This window comes from Paramisgurnus dabryanus, chromosome 17 (assembly GCF_030506205.2).
Source record: "Paramisgurnus dabryanus chromosome 17, PD_genome_1.1, whole genome shotgun sequence".
Classification (NCBI taxonomy): Eukaryota; Metazoa; Chordata; class Actinopteri; order Cypriniformes; family Cobitidae; genus Paramisgurnus; species Paramisgurnus dabryanus.
The window spans coordinates 4,131,566-4,150,119 of NC_133353.1; the positions used below are offsets into that span (position 1 = coordinate 4,131,566).

The window sequence follows — 18,554 nt, forward strand, 5'->3', positions numbered from 1 at the left end:
TTAGCACCAATAACTGTAGAAAGAGAACTGTAGTAATTTTAAGTCTGACCAGTGAGTGGCGCTGTCACCAGCAGCGTCTCATCGACCCGCCCCGCTTCCATCCAATGAAGAAGATACGGACGCTTATTTTTCCGGTTTCAGTTACGTCGTTTAAATCTTCGCATTTTTTCACCGTCTGATCAAATTAATTGATCGATTGCTAGTTTTGTGATGCTGCTCTTATGATATGGGTATGTGAAAAATATTACTATTGAACGTTATCAGGTAATGACAGAGGCTTATTCAGACGCGACGGCTGTTGTCTTGTGGATAAATTGTAAATTCAAATAAGATGTCATGTGTATGTGTATATATTTTAATAACGTTTCTCTGGGTTTGATTCAGCTGTAGCAATGAGCTCCACTTGTCCCGGGCTGTACTGTGGACGGATCATCATTAATGAGACTATTGAAGGAGATTGTGGGGTACGTGCATTTCTTTCCCTGGCCAATGAAAAATAGTTTTTTGCAAATTGTATATATGCTGGCATGTAGATCATTTAGTAACCTTTATCTTCATCATCAAGGCTTGTCCTCGTGGCCAGAGGACAGACATACAGAAGATTTGTCAGAAATGCACCGGATCTCCTGAGCTGTATGATTGGCTGTATTTGGGTTTCATGGCTATGCTGCCATTGGTCCTGCACTGGTTCTTTATCGAGTGGTATTCAGGAAAGAAAAGGTAGTTATATTTCTTAAAATATAAACAATGTACAAGTTACTTTCATGGATATGAGACAGTATTATTGTGTGTAGGACCTGATAAAAATAGTCAGTAGTTTTATTATTTTTTTAAAGGTGTCAGTTTTATTTAGATTTGACACCAAGTCGTAAATTTTGATGGTGTCCAGCTATAATAAAATAAGGTATGAGAAGCTGTGCTGTATCTTGGGATGAGTCTTGACCTATTCACAATACAGCTCGTCAATGTCACTTCTCACTCAGCCGTCCAATCATAGAGGACAGAGGCAGGACAAATATCACAACAACTGGCGCATCGTTGAATGACATAGAGACAGAGCGCAGTTATGCTAATTTGAAAACCACGCCCACCGCGGGGAAAACAATCCAACCGTCTCTGTTGACTTTGTATTGCGAGAGGCTGCCTCCTTGTCATTTCTGGCTTATAACAAAAAACAGAATAATGCCTAAAAGCTGCTGTGTGACAAGGTGTACAGCTAACAAGCCGAAAAAACCAAGAAATACGTTTAAAGACACAAAAGTGGATCGCCGACTACGTTTCCCATCCAGTGGGCGTAGTTCTAATAATAGTAGTACTATGAAAAGTTGCCTTTTTCCACTTTTGTGTCTTTAAATGTTTTTTTGGGGTCGACAGCTAATAAAAACATATTTTTGGCTTTTTTGGCTTGTTAGCTGTACACCCTGTCACACAGCAGCTTTTAGACATTATGCTGTTTTTTGTTATAAACCAGAAGTGACAAGGAGGCGGCCTCTCGCAATACAAAGTCAATGGAGACGGATTGGATTGTTTCCCCGCCCCGGTGGGCATGGTTTTCAGGTTACGACGCGTTGCGCTCTGTCTCTATAGGTATAAGTATTAATGATAGACCAATATATCGGGCGGGCGATATATCGGGCCAATTTTTGCGAGTTTTATGCGTATCTGCATTGGCTGATACGTGGCTGCTGTGTTCGCCGATTTTTTCCAGCATTATTACATACAGAGTGCTGGAAGCCGCAAGTGATCGCAGGTCATGTGACTAAAAACAACCAACCTTTCCATGCCAACTTCGAAAGCTCGGCCCAACAGCTGATCATATCTGTACAAAGCGATTTTTATTTTTATTTTATTTCTCATCTCTATATAAATATTTGTAGTAGTAAAGTGCTAGAAATCAGTATCCTTTGCTGATAGTTCCTCGTCATTGTGGAGAGTGCAGTTCATGGTTCCATAGCACCCTCACCTGTTTTTACTATTTGTTAAATATAGTTCAATAAATGTTACTTTTTTAAATTGAGACTTGCAACATTTGGCATCATTGTGTCATTTTTATGATGTAAATTGAGTGAGCAAAAGCAGTATCGGCTCCAAATATCAGCTCAAGAAAATCGGCAGTCTGTTTCGGTCATCGGCTAAAGACGATTTATAGTCGTGCGTAGGTCCTACGGCGTAGCAGCGACGGCGTAGGTTCCGCGTCAGTTTTCATTTATACTTGTGCGTCGCCGTCCGCGTCGACGTGCAAACACACGCGAAACCGCTGGTTGGCAGTAATAACGCGTGTAACCACAGTAGCAGCAGAAGTCGTCACAGAAGAAGAAGCTAAGCAAGTTAACCCACAAACGAAGAAGAAATAGCAACTTGTTGTGTATAATTTGAGAAGACCAGCAATGATGGAAGTAAATAAACAGCGACTTATGTTTCAGTTTGTTTTCACCGTCTCAAACGGAAATACCTATGACGCAGTTTTTTTTACCTGACGGGAGGGGTTCTGGTGGACCAATCACAGCGCTTTAGGTCCGCGTAGAGCCGACGCGCTGTTAGAAATTTTGTGAGGTGCGCGTCAGGCTACGCACAAACTACGGATAGCCTACGCCGTAGGACCTACGCACGACTATAAATCGCCCTTAAGGCTGATGAAACAAAAATTGGTATCAGCATCGGCACAAAAAAAAATCCATATCGGTCGATCCCTAATAAGTATGAATTTAATGACCAGATGTTTTCGTTTAAGATAAGGAGCCAATGAAATTGATTTAGTTAATGCACAATAATCCATCTCAAACCCTAACATCTCTAACGTTTGCAGTTCTAGTGCACTTTTCCAGCACATAACGGCCCTGTTTGAGTGCACCACTGCTGCTATAGTGACCTTGCTGCTCAACGATCCCGTCGGCCAGCTGTCCATTCGCTCCTGCGAGGTAAAGATGCTTTCCGACTGGTACACGATGTTGTATAACCCCAGCCCAGACTACATCACCACGCTGCACTGCACGCAGGAGGCCGTGTTTCCCCTGTAAGTGTGTGTTTTCAGATGACGTCATCTATAGGAGTTATGATTCGACACAGCTATTATTTAGAGGTTTGATTGTTTGTGCTGTTTTTAGATACACCATCGTGTTGATCTACTACGCCTTCTGTCTGGTTTTTATGATGATGCTGCGGCCACTTCTTGTTAAAAAGATTGCGTGCGGTTTAGGCAAGATGGACCGTTTCAAGAGCATCTACGCAGCTTTGTATTTCTTCCCAATTCTTACCGTCCTGCAGGCGGTTGGAGGGGGTCTTCTCTGTAAGTGTTAAAACATTCATTATTCGAATACTTAAAAATGAATGCAGTTTCATACAATCACGCTTTCGTCTTTGTTTATCAGACTACGCATTTCCCTATATTATTTTGGTCTTGTCTTTGGTTACCCTGGCGGTTTACATGTCTGCTTCGGAGATACAGGTAAACAAGTTCTGCTTGAGCTTTTTTGTTTTTGTTTCAGACAAATGTAACAAAATTGTTTGTGGTAAATCCTCTCTTACAGTCTTTCAAAAACCTTGTCGCTAAGAAGAAAAGGCTGGTGGTTCTCTTCAGTCATTGGCTCCTTCATGCATACGGCATCATCTCAATTTCCCGGCTGGATAAACTGGGGCAGGATTTGCCTCTCTTGGCTCTGGTACCCGGACCTGCTCTCTTCTACCTGCTGACGGCCAGGTTCACAGAGCCTAACAGAATTCTCTCAGAGGGAGGAAATGGACACTGATGCGTGGGAGACACGCCTCCTTCTCATTATGATCGTTTTCTCATCATGGGAATTTGGCATGGACACCAAAGAGCCATAAACAAAACGTTTGGTCATTGCTCACACTTGTAGTTTGTGTTTTGTATGCTGCTTGAACTCGATAGCTTTATTGTTTGCTCCTATGTCTGTGGAATTGAGATGAATACAGTGATATATGTTCTGTACAAAACATTCATGTAAAACTTCCTGATATCCCTTCACAATAGCGCATCCATATGCGCTTGCTCGTAGGTGAATAGTTAAAAGGATAGTTCACCCAAAAATGAAATCCTGTTCCAAAATAGTTGTTTCAAACCTGTAACTTATTTGTGTTGTTGAGTACAAAGGAAGATCAAGCAGGAGCACCATTGACTTCCATATAAGGAGAAAATACTGTGGAAGTCAGTGGTGCCCCAAAACTATCTGAACAAATAAGTTAACACAGGTCAACTTGAAGGTGAGTAAATGATGACAGAATTTTCATTTTTGGGTGACTATCCCTTTAAAGGGACACTCCACTTTTTTTTTTGAAAATATACTCATTTTCCAGCTCCCCTGGAACATTTGATTTTTACCTTTTTGGAATCCATTCAGCTGATCTCCGGGTCTTTTAGCATAGACCCGGAGCATAGCTTAGCATAATCCATTGAATCTGATTAGACCATTAGCATCGCACTCAAAAATAACCAAAGAGTTTCGATATTTTAAGTAAATCTCGACTCTTCTGTAGTTACCTCGTGTACTAAGACCGACGGAAAATTTAAAGTTGCGATTTTCTAGGCAGATATGGCTAGGAACTATACTCTCATTCTGGTGAGATAATCAAGGACTTTGCTGATGTAACATGACTGCAGGAGGCACAATGATATTATGCACTGCCCGTAAATAGTCCCCTGCCATTGAAAATTCCTAAGGGGACTATTTTCGGGTGCTGTGTAATATCATTGTGCCGCCTGCAGCCATGTTACAGCAGCAAAGTCTTTGATTATTACGCCAGAATGACAGTATAGTTCCTAGCCATATCTGCCGAGAAAATCACAACTTTTAATTTTCTGTCAATCTTAGTGCACAACGTAACTAAAGAAGAGTCAAGTTTTAAATAGTTTCTATATATTTTTCCTCTTTGGTTGTTGTTTTTTAGCGTGATGCTAATGGTCTAATCAGATTCAATGGATTATGCTAAGCTATGCTAAAAGTGGTAGCGCAAGACCCGGGAATCGGCTGAATGGATTCCAAAAAGGTAAAAATCAAATGTTTAACTCTAGGGGAGCTGGAAAATGAGCATATTTTCAAAAAAAGTGGAGTGTCCCTTTAAGGTGTCTGTCCATTTATGGTCATCGGACAGCATTTAGATTTTTGGTACTGATCTATTTCCATGAATAGATACAAACGATCCCCTCTTTGTCTTTTTGTTAGATATGAAACAGCTGGTCTGTGAATTTCTTAAGATGTGTAAAGTAACATTAAGCTTGTTCTTTTACTATAAACAGATTTTCTTGTGCCAAATATATAACTGTGTCTCCTTATCACCTGCTGTTTAACAACAATATCGTAACACTATAAAATGAATGTTGTTTGACACAAATTGTATTTGCATGTGCTGATGTATAAGTTATGAGTTAAGCATTGTATTGCGAGAATGATTATAGTATATAGTAGTTAAAGATTCAAGACCGCCATTCTTGCAACTTGGCAAGATTTTTATGTATGTATGTATATATGGTTACATTCTGTAATTACTTGTAAACTATACCACAGAGTTAAGTAAGATGATAGTGTTTTAAATTTATTGTAGTAACATTTATGTGATGACGGTGGTATTTTACATCGTTTGCCATCAGATCTATAAAAAATTAATGTTTATTGATGTTTATCAAACATTTGAATCGACAAATAAATTATTGTGACAGGTTTATTGCCTAGCTGTAATTTCTGTCAGACGTTGATGTATTACGATGAAAGTTGTGTTTTCAAATCTTTGTTAGGATGGTTTATTTCCAGTCTTTTGTTGTTTGTTTGGATTGTATATCATGATGTTCATGGCTCTTAACTCTTTTTCCAGTCTGCTGTTGATGTCACTGATGTCATGTTGTCGGTTTTGAATCCTGATCATGAGTCCGTTTATATTCTCCATGATCTTCTGCTCCATATCTGCTGATTCCTAATACAAGAAAGCTTTGCTTACTTCATTGTGGGTTTTTTGTAAATAAACATATTCACATCATCAGGAGCAGATGCAAACACATATTTAAAGCAATGTTTTAGGTTGAATAATAAATGAATGAAGCTTAATCCACACCATCTGGATCATGCTGTTGTAATGTCAAGCTATCTGTTCTCAGTTTGTATAAAAAAACTGTTTCTAAATGCATTACTAGAAATATTAAAGGTGCAGTGTGTAATTTTTAGAAGGATATCTTGACAGAAATGCAAAATAATATATAAAACTAAATTATCAGGGATGTATAAAGACCTTTCATAATGAACCGTTATGTGTTTATTGCCTTAGAATGAGACATTTTATCTACATACACAGAGGGTCCCCTTACATGGAAGCCGCCATTTTGTGCAGCCATGCATACAGAAGCCCTTAACAGACAAACTTTTTTACTAAGTTGTCTCCATCGATGACATGTTTGTCCGGTGGTGGCTACCGTAGCTTCTCTATGTGTTTCAAAAGCAAGACGTGAGCAGTGGACTGAGCCATTGGTTGCAATTCGCAACCTTACCACTAGATGCCACTAAAATTTACACACTGCACCTTTAAAGCATACAAGGCAAGGCCATTCTGAAGTGTTTAAATAATGAAAATACCAGATTTATCTCAGGTCAAGGCAAAAGTAAAAAAGCATGTTTTTTATTATTGTGGTTATGTATTTTTTAACCCGTTAACTGCACTGTCCCGTGAGTGGGACACCTAAGTTTACTTCAATATTTTTCATGTAATGTTAATCTATCACAACAATTTTGTTGGAAAGGTCTAAGAATGTTGTTTTCATATTTCAAAACCTTTTAGCAGTAATAATAACGCAGTAACTGTAATTTATTCATTTGTGACGAGAGTTCAGCGGACCTCACAGCAAACCAACACAAACCTGTTTTTTGATAATTTTATGCATTAAAAATAATACTATATTGCATTTTTATTCATTAAATAAATGTAAACTGCTATAAAAAACATATATTTTCACCTTTAGACACTTCCATAATAAAAGGTTAAAAGTGTCTTTTTTAAAACAAGACCAAATTTAGGCTTCTAGACCCCCAAAAAATGCCAGAGTTATATTAATTTGAAGGTGTACTTCACCTTTTTGCCCCCCCCCAATAAAAAAGGGCTGCGCCAGTTAAAGGGTTAAAAGTATTTTGCCTCATTGACTTTTATTTATTACGTGACTAGCAGTGGAATATCGACATGATCTCGTTTGTTTCAAGGAAAGCTTCACAACTACCAGATAAGCGAAGGTGACCAATGGTGACAGGAAGTGGTTGTCAAGCAATGCGACAAAGTTGAGAAAACTTTATCATAAACAACTTTCGGGATCGACTACCAATGAGAATGAAGCGCACGTCAGGTTGATACTTGTTTGTTTATGACAACCAGAATTAGGAAAGAGATCTGAGACACATAGCGAGAAAGTCACTGGCGGTCTGAACGAGGCTTTAGTTGAAGGAGCTTAAAGGGACGGTTCACAGAAAAATTAAAATTTTGTCATCATTTACTTACTCTCAAGTTGTTCCAAACTTCTATAAATTTCTTTATAAATTAAGATATTTTGAACTAAGTTTCAAACTAAGAAGATCTGGGGCACCATTGACTTCCATAGTAGGAAAAAAATACTATTGAAGTAAATGGTGCCCCAGATTTTTTTTGTTATTAAAATTTTTCAAAATATTTACATGTGATATTTATCAAGTTTGGAACAACATAAGGGCGAGAAAATGATAACAAAATTTTCATTTTCGGTAAACTATCCTTTAAAGAAGCATTTCCCCTGTAGAAACATTCATCTTTATTGAAAGTGTGTTACATTTGTAGGTGAAATTTAACATCCATTTAGAATATGGTGCCTATTTGACCGAGAAAATGGGTGTTTGTAGTCTCACTCCCTCAACAAAGATATAGGACTTCCTTCTTTCAATGATGCAAAATGATGATTTTTACATCATTGAAAGAAGGAAGTGCAACACTGAAATCTCAGCGGCAACTGAGAAAAATATGCATGACCATTCAAAAACATGTCTGGGGTTCTAACTATAAAAAGCTTAATGCAAATGGGTGAAGTGTCCCTTTAACTTGTACTAAACGGTTTATGTTTTTTATGCCATCATATTTTGTCATTTAGTTTTAGTCACATACCTCAGTAAGAACCATATCTGTGGTCCAGACATCTTTAAGTCTCTCTGAGAAAGAAAAAGAAAGAAATATGGTATTGACTAACATGCTGGATCATCACACTGTACAAGCGGCTTACAGTAAAGTCTCACTGATTGACATCAGACTCACTAAACAGAGATGGCGCTTGTTTCCTCATCCATTCGGTTTCTTGTGTGTACTGCTCTTTGTCTTTCTGTGCATCAGATATTTCCTCCTTCATTTGTTCAATGCACTGCAAGGCCAGAGGTATTATAGACAGCATATGTAAAATTACGGACTAGCAGACTGTTAAACAGAATATGAGTATGTATTTACCACATGCAGACGACTGTTTTCCATATTCACTTGCTCCAGCATGACCCCATTCTCATAGATGCTTTTTTCAACGCTAGCCATCTCCGCTGCGTGAGCTGTCAGCATCTCCATATGCTTTGCCCTTGAGGTCTCTAGGTCTCTCTTCAGGTCATCCTGCATGGCGGCAATGTTGGAAAAACATTATAAAGCCATCGGGTAAAAACAATTAGGACATAATATGAAGTGTAAATGTTAACCTTTGGTTCTACGAGAGCTGCAGTCTGCTTTGTGACTTCTTGAATGGAGAGCTCGAGATTATTTTTTTGGGTTTCCAATTCTGCTCAAAGAAAAAACAATAAGTACAGCCTTTTTCTAAAATATTCATAGGTTTCTTGACTAGTAAGGAGTTGCTATAAATTCTAAAAATTTAAAGGGAAACACCACCATTTTTCAATATTTTACTATGTTCTTACCTCAACTAAGATGAATTAATACATATCTATCTTTTTTCACTGCGTGCACGTAATCTTTGTAGAGCGTGTCACGAATGTGTTAGCATTTAGCCTAGCCCCATTCATTCCTTAGGATCCAAACAGGGATGAATTTAGAAGCCTCATTTTTTATCTGCTTAAAAAAATCATGTTTTATTTTGTACCACCATACTTACTTGTGTAACTACTCATGTAAGAGTCTTTAAATAGGGAAAACATGGAAGTGTTTGGTGGCTTCTAAATTCCTCCCTGTTTGGATCCTAAGGAATTAATGGGGCTAGGATAAATGCTAACACATTCACGACGTGCCGTAAAAATAATTTAATGACATATTGTACATGTTTTTTATTTACAAATAATATTTCATATAGAAAGCAGTATTGAGATCGGCTCTTCAAGGACAAAATTTGATACAAACCCTTCTCTTGCGAAACTTTGATGGCTGTTTTGTATAACATGTCTTTATTACATTTTACAAGTTATACAAACTTGCTCTACCCCATCCTTAACAACAAACTCTTTTGTAGTTTTAATTAAACGAGAAAAAAACAGCAAAAAAACAATTTCTGATTTATTTAACTATTTCACAATTATAATTATTTCCATAATCAGCACAGTTAATTTGCCTACATACAGATGAATTAAAAATAGATGATTTAATAAGAATTGGCTTTAATGAGTGTCCAACATTTTAATGATGTTTACTCAAACATTCAAGGTCCATTCATCTGAATTAAATTATCAGAATTTATAAATATGTCTAAATGTTTGATAAATATAAAACTGTTCATGTTGCATTTGGATAACATTGTTATGGATCTGATTCCCACACTCCAAAATGGCTGGGTTATTTTTGACCCAAAATGGGTAAATATTGGACAGAACACATGCTGGGTTAAAAATGACCCAAGGTTGGGTTGTTGTTATTCAACCATGGGGTATAATAACCCAGCAGTTGGGTTAAAACAACCCAGCCCTGGGTCAATTTTAAGTCCAACCGTGTGTTTTGTCCAATATTTACCCATTATAGGTAAAAAATAACCAAACCATTTTTAGAGTGCATGTTTTAAAATGTTTATAAAATCATTTGGGTCTGCAATGGCAAAATGACCCAGTTACTGAATAAGTCTGTGTTTTCATGTAGAAGCCGTAACACAAGAGTAGCTGAGAAACACTAGGTGAGCTGTTTCACATGAGCTGATGTGCTGAACTACATGAGGAGAATAGAAATGATGCCCATACCTGTTGTTTGTTTCTTCAAAGTCTGATGTCTAAGATGATCAATGTTAAATTCAGCATTGACCTGCTGTAAAATCGACTCCTGGACCTTGAGCTCCTGCTCCTTTTCCAGATGAGTTTGGGTCATCGACTCTGCTTCCGCCTTTTGAAAACACAAGCATTTATTTTATGTAGGTTGCAGTACAGTAACACAAGCTAAGCTGAACAACATCCTCTTTAAATTACATTTGATTTAGCTTCTAATAAATGTACACTATGGCCAAAAGGATAAAATAATCCCCTTCCCATACAGCAGACGACTCCGGGCAGGATTATTTTTATATTCATTTGATATTTGGCTTCTAGTTAAATCAAAATTACCCCATGATGTACTTACTCTTACTGTGGGTTCACACCAGACACGAGTTCAACGATTTGCACGAGTAGATTACATACAAAGTCAATGCAAAGACGCAATCAGACGTGTCCTCACATGGGGCGATGCGAATGATGCGATATGGGCGGCGCGTTTGCCGCGAAAACATGCGCTATTCGCCTCAAAAGCGTCTTCGCCCAAGTTGAAAATATTCAACTCTAGCGAAGAATGTGCATGGCAAGAAGTTAAATCCCGCGAGTAATCTAGAGCGAACAACGCAATGCCCCGCGTTTGGTGTGTACGTAGAATTACTGTGCATTCACACCAGACGCGGTAGAGGTGTCAAAAACTATTTGCGCGTAGTTGGACACTTTAACATTTGAGTTTACTCACTTCATTCACGCGTGAAAGCCGCACGAGAAATTCTAGTCATTCGAGACATTCACGCAGAAATTCGCTTCAAGGGAGGGGCTTCTGCGACTCCGCCGGCTTCCTGTAATCATGTCACTACCAGAGCAAGCTCCTGATTTGTTAGCGCGGCACGTTTTTCCGCCAAAGTTCAGATTTTTCAATTTGCGTGTTTCCCGCGGCAACGCTCATTTCGTGCACGTTCCACATCATTTGCGTTGCGCGTACCATGCCACAGGAAACCTATTCGTGTCTTGGCATTGACTTAACATGTAAATCACTCGCGCTTGCCGCCTCTACCGCGTCTGGTGTAAATGCACAGTTAAGCAAACTGAGATACATATGTCCATCGTCTTTCAGACAAACACATCTGGAATTATTTAAGTAAATGTTCTTGCTTTTCCAAGCTTATAACGGGAGAAAATAACGATCAGGGAACAACTTCTGACTTTGAAGCCCAAAAAGTGCATCCATCCTTCACATAAGTAATCCACACGGCCCCAAGGGGTTAATTTTGCAGGTAATCGATGCGAAATTGTAAGAAAAATTTAAATTGCTAGCTAGCTAGCTAATAGCTAGCTATAATAGCTAAATTCCAGTAATGACGCCATCTTGGACTCACAAAAGTCACTGCACAATGTACATGGCAACGAATCCAAGATGGTGCCATTACCAGAAGCTAGTTATTAGAGTTTATAAAGTTTGAAATATGGATATTTTTCTTACACAATAACATCAATTACCCGCAGAAGATCTTTATTAACATATTGGAGCCTAGTAGATTACCTCTGTGAAGGATAACTGCACTTTTTGGGGGTTTAAAGTCAGAAGTTCCCTGTTTTCTACCATTATAAAACTTGGAAAAGCAAGAAGATTAACTAAAATAACTTAAAATGTGTTTGTCTGAAAGATGATGGACATATGTATCTCAGATTGCTTGAGGTTGAGTAAATCATAGGGTAATGTTGATATTTTTGGCTGGAGTATCCCTTTAATGGGTTTGGTCATGCCCTTTAATTCGAATAAAGGCACAAAGTCAGGTTTATAAAACAATGAGTCTGATGACTGGCCTGTACAACCCCATCGAACACCTTCGGGATAAACTATTGTTGTTTTAAGTTTGTGTCCACATATTTTACGCCATATCTGTGTTTCAGCATGAATCGATATGCTTTCTTATACCGTGAATCGTAGGATTTCAGCTTGGAACTTTATTTCCAGTTGTTTTCCTTCTTCTTTAGTGCTGGCCAGCTCCTTCGCAAGATCCTTTATTGTTGAACTCAATAATACATGATCCTGGAGTTTCTTCTCCTACACAAACATCAACATACCTTAGATTTAGATCTCTGTAAAAAAATCTGATCAGATGAGCGGTGAGGGTGTCAGACCTCCTCCAGTAGTTCTTCATATCTCCTTTCTTTTAGTTCAATGGCATCATTCAGCTCCCTCACATGTTCTTCGTGTTCCTCTTTGAATGTTTTGAGAGCCTGATATATTTTTTCTCTTTCTTCATCACACGCTGCTCTGTGTGCAAACACATTGCGGTTATTCTTGACTCTGTTTACTGGAAGATTAAATTGCAGATGTTAAAAATACCTCTTCCTCTTCTCCATGGCCACCTGAGCTTCGAGCTCCTCCAGTTTTTTTTTAAACAAACCTGTACTTATTCTGCAAAAATTAACACAAATGATAAATGTATGAAACTATTTCATTGTTTTGTGAAACTGAGCTGATAACAGTAGACCTGAGCATACATATTAGTGTCATGAAGCTGTTTAACCTCTTTCTTCATATTTTTGATTTCAATTTTACATTTGCCAGTGGATATAATGTGCTTCTCGTGTGACAGTTTAGACTCCTGTAACCTGAAACAAAGAAACAAAATGATCCTTTCAATTACAGTCAGCTGTTTGCATGTTTTTAGCAGGTTAGTCACACAGTGAAGGTGAAGTAGAAAGACGCTAAAGAAGCAAATGTACCGTTCAGACAGACTATGTTTTTCTGCAATCGCCTCATCTTCCTCTTTCCTCTGAGTGTTGAAGATGTTTGACAGTTTAGTTACAGGCTCCGAAAGAGCATTTCTCACTTTCTGTTCCTCCTCTATCTCATCTTCAATCTGAGGATAAATCAAAGTTTTGTGTAGTATTAGGAAACTGTCAGACAGGTTTAATTTCACCCAGCTCGAGGTGATGGTTTAGATGTGTCAATCTCACAAAGACATGTCCAGGCCATATTTCATTGCCAAAATCAATTTTCAAGACCACTATGATGTTTTAAAATGCACCCTTTCATTGACAGTTAAGCATATCCTACTGTAAATACCCATTCCTTTAATTTAAAAAAACTTTATGTCACTGATTAACAATGAAAAAAATTGCATGTTACCATAAAACGTTTAAGTTTAAAATAGTTATTAAGATACTATTTGGATTGTTTAATTAAACAACCACATATTTTGTGCAATAAATGATACCTTTTATTACATTTCAGTACAATGTAAAAAATAGTCCCTAGCTGTCACTGGGGCGGTACCCTTTCCAAAAGTACACCTTTACACTTAAAGAGTTCCTATTAGCTACACCAGAGGTACATACTGGTACCAAAGAGTTCATATTGGGTTCATACTGATATCAAATTTATGTTCAAGTTTACAAACATGGTAAGAAGCGTCACGTTTCCAGCTGATGTCAGAGGTATTCAGGCCAATCACAATTCACAGATTAGCTGGCCAATCAGAAACACAGGGCTTTTCAAATCCGTGCGTTTCAGGAAAAGAGTGAAATCTGGAGCTACTAAAATGTACGGTATGTGGAAAATAATATGTTTTTTAACCATAAACCACGCGAACACATTGTATTATACCAAATACACAAAATAACGTTGTTTCTTAGCAATGAAATAGGTGCTCTTTAAGGTACAGTACTCTACCCAAAAAGGTACAACATTGTGTTATGTTTTGTGTACCAGGGCACTGTCCCTGGACAGCTTGGGACCATTTTTGATCATTTTTCTGACATTGTATTAAAGAATGTAAAGGAGGGTGCTTAAATGTTACTTTAAAAACTAATTTCTTTAACCAAATACTATTGGATGATTTGCACTTGGTGACAGGTCTAACCATGGATGGATAGTAGAGATGCACCAATCCCACTTTTTTTGAATACGAGTACGAGTACTTGCATTTCAGTACTTCCAGATACCGATACAGAGTACTTAAAAAAAAAACATGATTTAAATTTACAGGTAATAGCTTTAGTCATATAATTTAACAAAAAAACAAAGGACTAGTTTTCCAGTTTGTTGTAAACTCTGCCTCTATGGACAACACAAGAGGCATTAACCCATTACACGCCACTCAAACATAGACATTTCTCAGACCGTGGTATCGATTCCAGGTATCGGGGGACTTTTAACGAGTACTTTAGAAAATGTGGTATCGAGGCCGATACCCGATACCAGTATCGGTATCGGTGCATCCCTAATGGATAGGTAAATGGACAAAGAGGCCTTGATTTGGTTTTCTTTCGCTAAGCTTACTGTATATATCTAGACACCTTTAGACTGGATGAACTATATAACATCTGAGGGCAGTCCAGCACTCAGCTGTATTAAAGGTCATCTGTGCACATAGTGCCTTTGAAGGAAAGCATTTTAAAAGCTCAAATGACGGCCGATCAGCAGGACCTGCCCAAAGCAGGAAATCAATGCTTCAGATCTGACATCTAAAGACGAGAGATTTAAGGTTTTGATCCTTTCCAAAAAGAGTGTATTAAACAGGGAGTGAACGGAGTTCGATTTGTGTCCAACGTTTCACAATCCGTTTGTTAAGTCTGACGTCATGCATGCGGATTCAACCAATCTCAAATGCCACAGGGAAATAACAAAAAATCATGCTAATATATACTCACATCATAATACAAAAAAACCAAAAACTCCCAATCCTAATTTTCATGACTTTGAGGAGTAGTCCACTTTAAAGATGGGGCCCATTGACTTACTGTACCATAGTATTTTCTTTTCCTACTATGAAAAGTCAATGGACCCCATCTTTAAAGTGGACCACTCCTTTAACAAGTGGATAAGTGTAGGATGTTTGCTTACTGCTTCGATTTGCTCATGAAGGTTCTGAATTTCCTTTTCTAATGCTTCTGTCAATTCAGCGAGTTCTCGCTCATGAAAATCCCTGTTGGTTAAGAAAATATCAAAGGGATTTCTGCTGTGGAGGTGAAGAAACAAAGCAAGGACAAAGAATCATATAGGTTACTTTTGTCGATCAAGTTCTGCAGTCTCATTGATCTTCTCCTCGAGCCATTCTTTACACTTCGTCTTAGATGCATGCAGTCTAGCGATGATTTTCTCCAGCTGTGATATATTCTGAAACACCAGACCAATGCAGCATGAGGCCAAACATCCTATCCCATTTTAATTGTTTAAATCCACACCAACATTTGTCTCCCACCTTTGCCAAGTTGATAAAAGCTGGTCTTTCAGCCAAGTCAAGCTGGTGCTATTAATTTCTGTTTTGCTGTTTTGTTGGAGTCAGTGTATTTCCACAATGTAAAGTGTGTGTAAATGCTTACTTTTTTATATCCTGTGAGTGTATACTCCTTGTCCTTGAGTTCTGATGTAATGACATCCAACTCCTTGCATGTTTCTTCATTGACTGTGCTTTGGTCTTTAATCTTAAGAACAATTATGTCTATCTGAAAAGATAAAAATATTATTACAATATATATATATATATATATATATATATATATATATATATATATATATATATATATATATATATATATATATATATATATATATAATATATATATATATATATATATATATATATATATATATATATATATTGGTATTAATATATAATATTATATTTCTAAATATTTAGTCTTTCTAAATAGAGGGAATTGAGTAATAAATATAAATACACAACATATACAGTATACTTATATATTCCACATGTGATCCTAGACCACAAAACCATGTCATAAGGGTACATTTTTTTAATTCATTATCTGAAAGATGAATAAATAAACTTTCCAAATGGAAAATTCAACTTCGTATTTGAAAATCTGGAACCCTACCGAGCCCCTAAGGAGACATGGAGCAAAAATTTAATAAAGTTTAGTTTTGCGTGCGCATGTGAAACTATCGCATGCTCACATAAAACTTTTGTGTGCGCACGTGAAACTTTTATGTGCTCACGCGAAGCCTTCATGTGCAGAATTTTTTTAAGGTTCGTTTTGCGTGCTCACGTGAAACTTTCGCGTGCGCACATGAAAGCGAAAGTTTCACATGTGCATGTGAAAGTTTCCTGGTAGCACGCAAAACTAAACATCATAGTTTCACGTGCACACGCAAAAGTTTCACGTGAGCATACGAAACTAAACGCCATATTCACGTGCGCACATGAAAGTTTTACATACACTGTAAAAAAATTCTGTAGAAATTACAGTATTACTGGCAACTAGCTGCCAGTAACTTACTGTAGAATTTACATTTATGTTATTTACTGGCAACAGTTTGTTCAAAGTTAAATGAACATGAAACATTTTCAGTCTTTATCTTCTACAGTAAGTTACTGGCAACCCGCTGCATAATTACAGCTAATTTTTACAGTGGAACCATGCAATAGTTTCACGTTGAGCACATGAAACTAAACTTTAAATATTTTTGTGTGCAAGAAAGTTGAAAAAAAAAAAATCGCCTTTAAAGTTGTCCATCTGAAGTCCTTAGCAACACAAAATGATAAATACAATTTTGATACATTTATGGTATGAAATGTACAAAATATCTTCATGGAACATGATCTTTTCTTAATAAACTAAGGATTTTTGGCATAAAATAACCCCATGCAATGTACTGTTGGTTACTGCTACAAATATACATGTGTAGCTTATGACTTGGTCCAGGGTCACAAATTAGTTTTACCTCAGTTTCCAGAGTGTGTTTGTTCTCTAAAAATGTTTTTCTCTTCTGAATCATGTCTTCTTTGAGGTCCTGTTGAGCCGTTTGCACCTGCTGAATTTTCTCCTTTAAGGAATTAATCTCATTCTGCTTTTCTGTCAGCAGAATCTGGATACTGGCTTTCTCCGACAGCTGCTGGTTTAGCAGGTCAATGGCATCTCCATATTTTTCTTTCAAGTTTCCTCTCTCCTGACTGAGTTAAACATGAACGTTTACATGATATAAAGAGTTCGTGTGGGCTAAAAATGCACTGCATTACCCACAAGCCCAATGGCTCTACATGTTTAAAGTTTAAAACTCACAAAAGAAGAGCATTTTCTTGCTCGAGAAGTTGCTGCTTTGTTTCCATGGATTCAATGTCTTGTACTAAAGTTTTTAGTTCAGACTGAAGTTGATTCAACTCTGCAGCGTTGCCTTCTCTCGCCGCACTGACGCAAGCTTTAAAAACAAACACAAACACCAAGATGAGATGATTGTCATGCCACACATTCAACATCTTGCAGGCAGGAAATGACTGAAAGTGCATAAGGATGAATGCATGCATTTTTATGGTATTTCCGGATAAACTTACCTGATAATTCCCTTGTAATATTATCCTGATCATTAATGGTTTGAAGCCGAAGTTTGCTTGTTTCGATAGTTTCAACCTCAAGTTTGTCACGTGCAGTTTTTCTACATGCTTCCTACAGTAAACATCACCACTATGAGTACATGATCGTTTTGTCATTTAAGTTCACAATTTATACATCACTTTAAATCAATTTAATACATTTATAAAGGGTGAATTCAGGTAGCCTATAGTGGGAAACATTTTGATTTTTTGAGATTGACATGACAAAACTGTCCCTTATGAAAATTAACAATGGTTTTACAACAGTTAAAACCAAAAAACCATGGTTACTGTAGTAAAACCATAGTGACTACAAAATAACCATGGTTTTGACAAACAAAAACCATAGTTAAACCATAGTTAGTGTAGTGTAGTAAAAAAAATCAATACACCAAAAAAACATGGTTACTAAACCATGGGTAGTTTTCGTAAGGGGTCACACGCACGCACGCACGCGACAATGACGTTACCAGCTCTTTGATGGCTTCAGATATCTCTCTCAGGTGATGACTTGCTTCTTGACTAAATGAAACACTTTCTTCTCTCAATCGTTTATCTGTAAGGTGTCAATGAATCTGTTAATGTTATTCCACAGATACATTTTTATACAATATTACATTTCAAGCGTAATATTTGATGTTGCCACAAGGTGCCACTAGAAAATGTCCAAAATCTTCTTTAAGTTTGTGTTCAAAGATAAAACACGTTTCTTACCTAATTCGCTTAAATGTTCTAAGGCGATCCGTACCGCGGGCACATCCGGTACAAGACAAGCCGTCATTTTATTCAAGGCGAAAGACGCGAGGCAACAAGTTAACAGACCAGAAGGGACACAAAATAAAACTTGAAGCAGTTCACGCGCACTTAATCTGTGTACTCGCTGTGGTGTTGGCATGACGACGTCGCGAGCAGGTACAGCATAAAGTGTCTATAAACTTCATTTCGTCTGTGAGAAGATTATTAAATGCAACAACTTTTCCTCAGATCTACCCTAAAAACTTTTTCATGAGTGACACATTTGATTTTTACGATGTTTTGATTA

At 37.4% G+C, this 18,554-nt stretch overlaps 2 protein-coding genes across 2 annotated transcripts; one reads left to right on the plus strand and one right to left on the minus strand.

Moving 5' to 3' along the window:
• Positions 1-91: 91 nt before the first annotated feature.
• Positions 92-4,288, plus strand: jkamp (jnk1/mapk8 associated membrane protein). The gene is made up of 7 exons (XM_065253243.2): positions 92-230; positions 385-464; positions 566-720; positions 2,807-3,013; positions 3,105-3,286; positions 3,369-3,445; positions 3,528-4,288. The coding sequence occupies exons 1-7, from the start codon at positions 227-229 to the stop codon at positions 3,744-3,746; spliced, it is 924 nt and encodes a 307-aa protein (XP_065109315.1). The 5' UTR covers positions 92-226; the 3' UTR covers positions 3,747-4,288.
• Positions 4,289-5,524: 1,236 nt separating this feature from the next.
• On the minus strand, positions 5,525-18,471 carry ccdc175 (coiled-coil domain containing 175). The gene is made up of 19 exons (XM_065255501.2): positions 18,227-18,471; positions 17,983-18,068; positions 17,474-17,585; positions 17,205-17,340; positions 16,867-17,095; positions 15,507-15,629; positions 15,191-15,300; positions 15,028-15,109; positions 12,906-13,042; positions 12,681-12,791; positions 12,523-12,594; positions 12,315-12,450; positions 12,109-12,237; positions 10,167-10,305; positions 8,691-8,770; positions 8,455-8,607; positions 8,269-8,371; positions 8,122-8,165; positions 5,525-5,925 (listed from the first exon to the last, which is right to left on the minus strand). Exons 1-19 carry the CDS (start codon positions 18,405-18,407, stop codon positions 5,746-5,748), a joined length of 2,343 nt encoding a protein of 780 aa, XP_065111573.2. The 5' UTR covers positions 18,408-18,471; the 3' UTR covers positions 5,525-5,745.
• Positions 18,472-18,554: the final 83 nt, after the last annotated feature.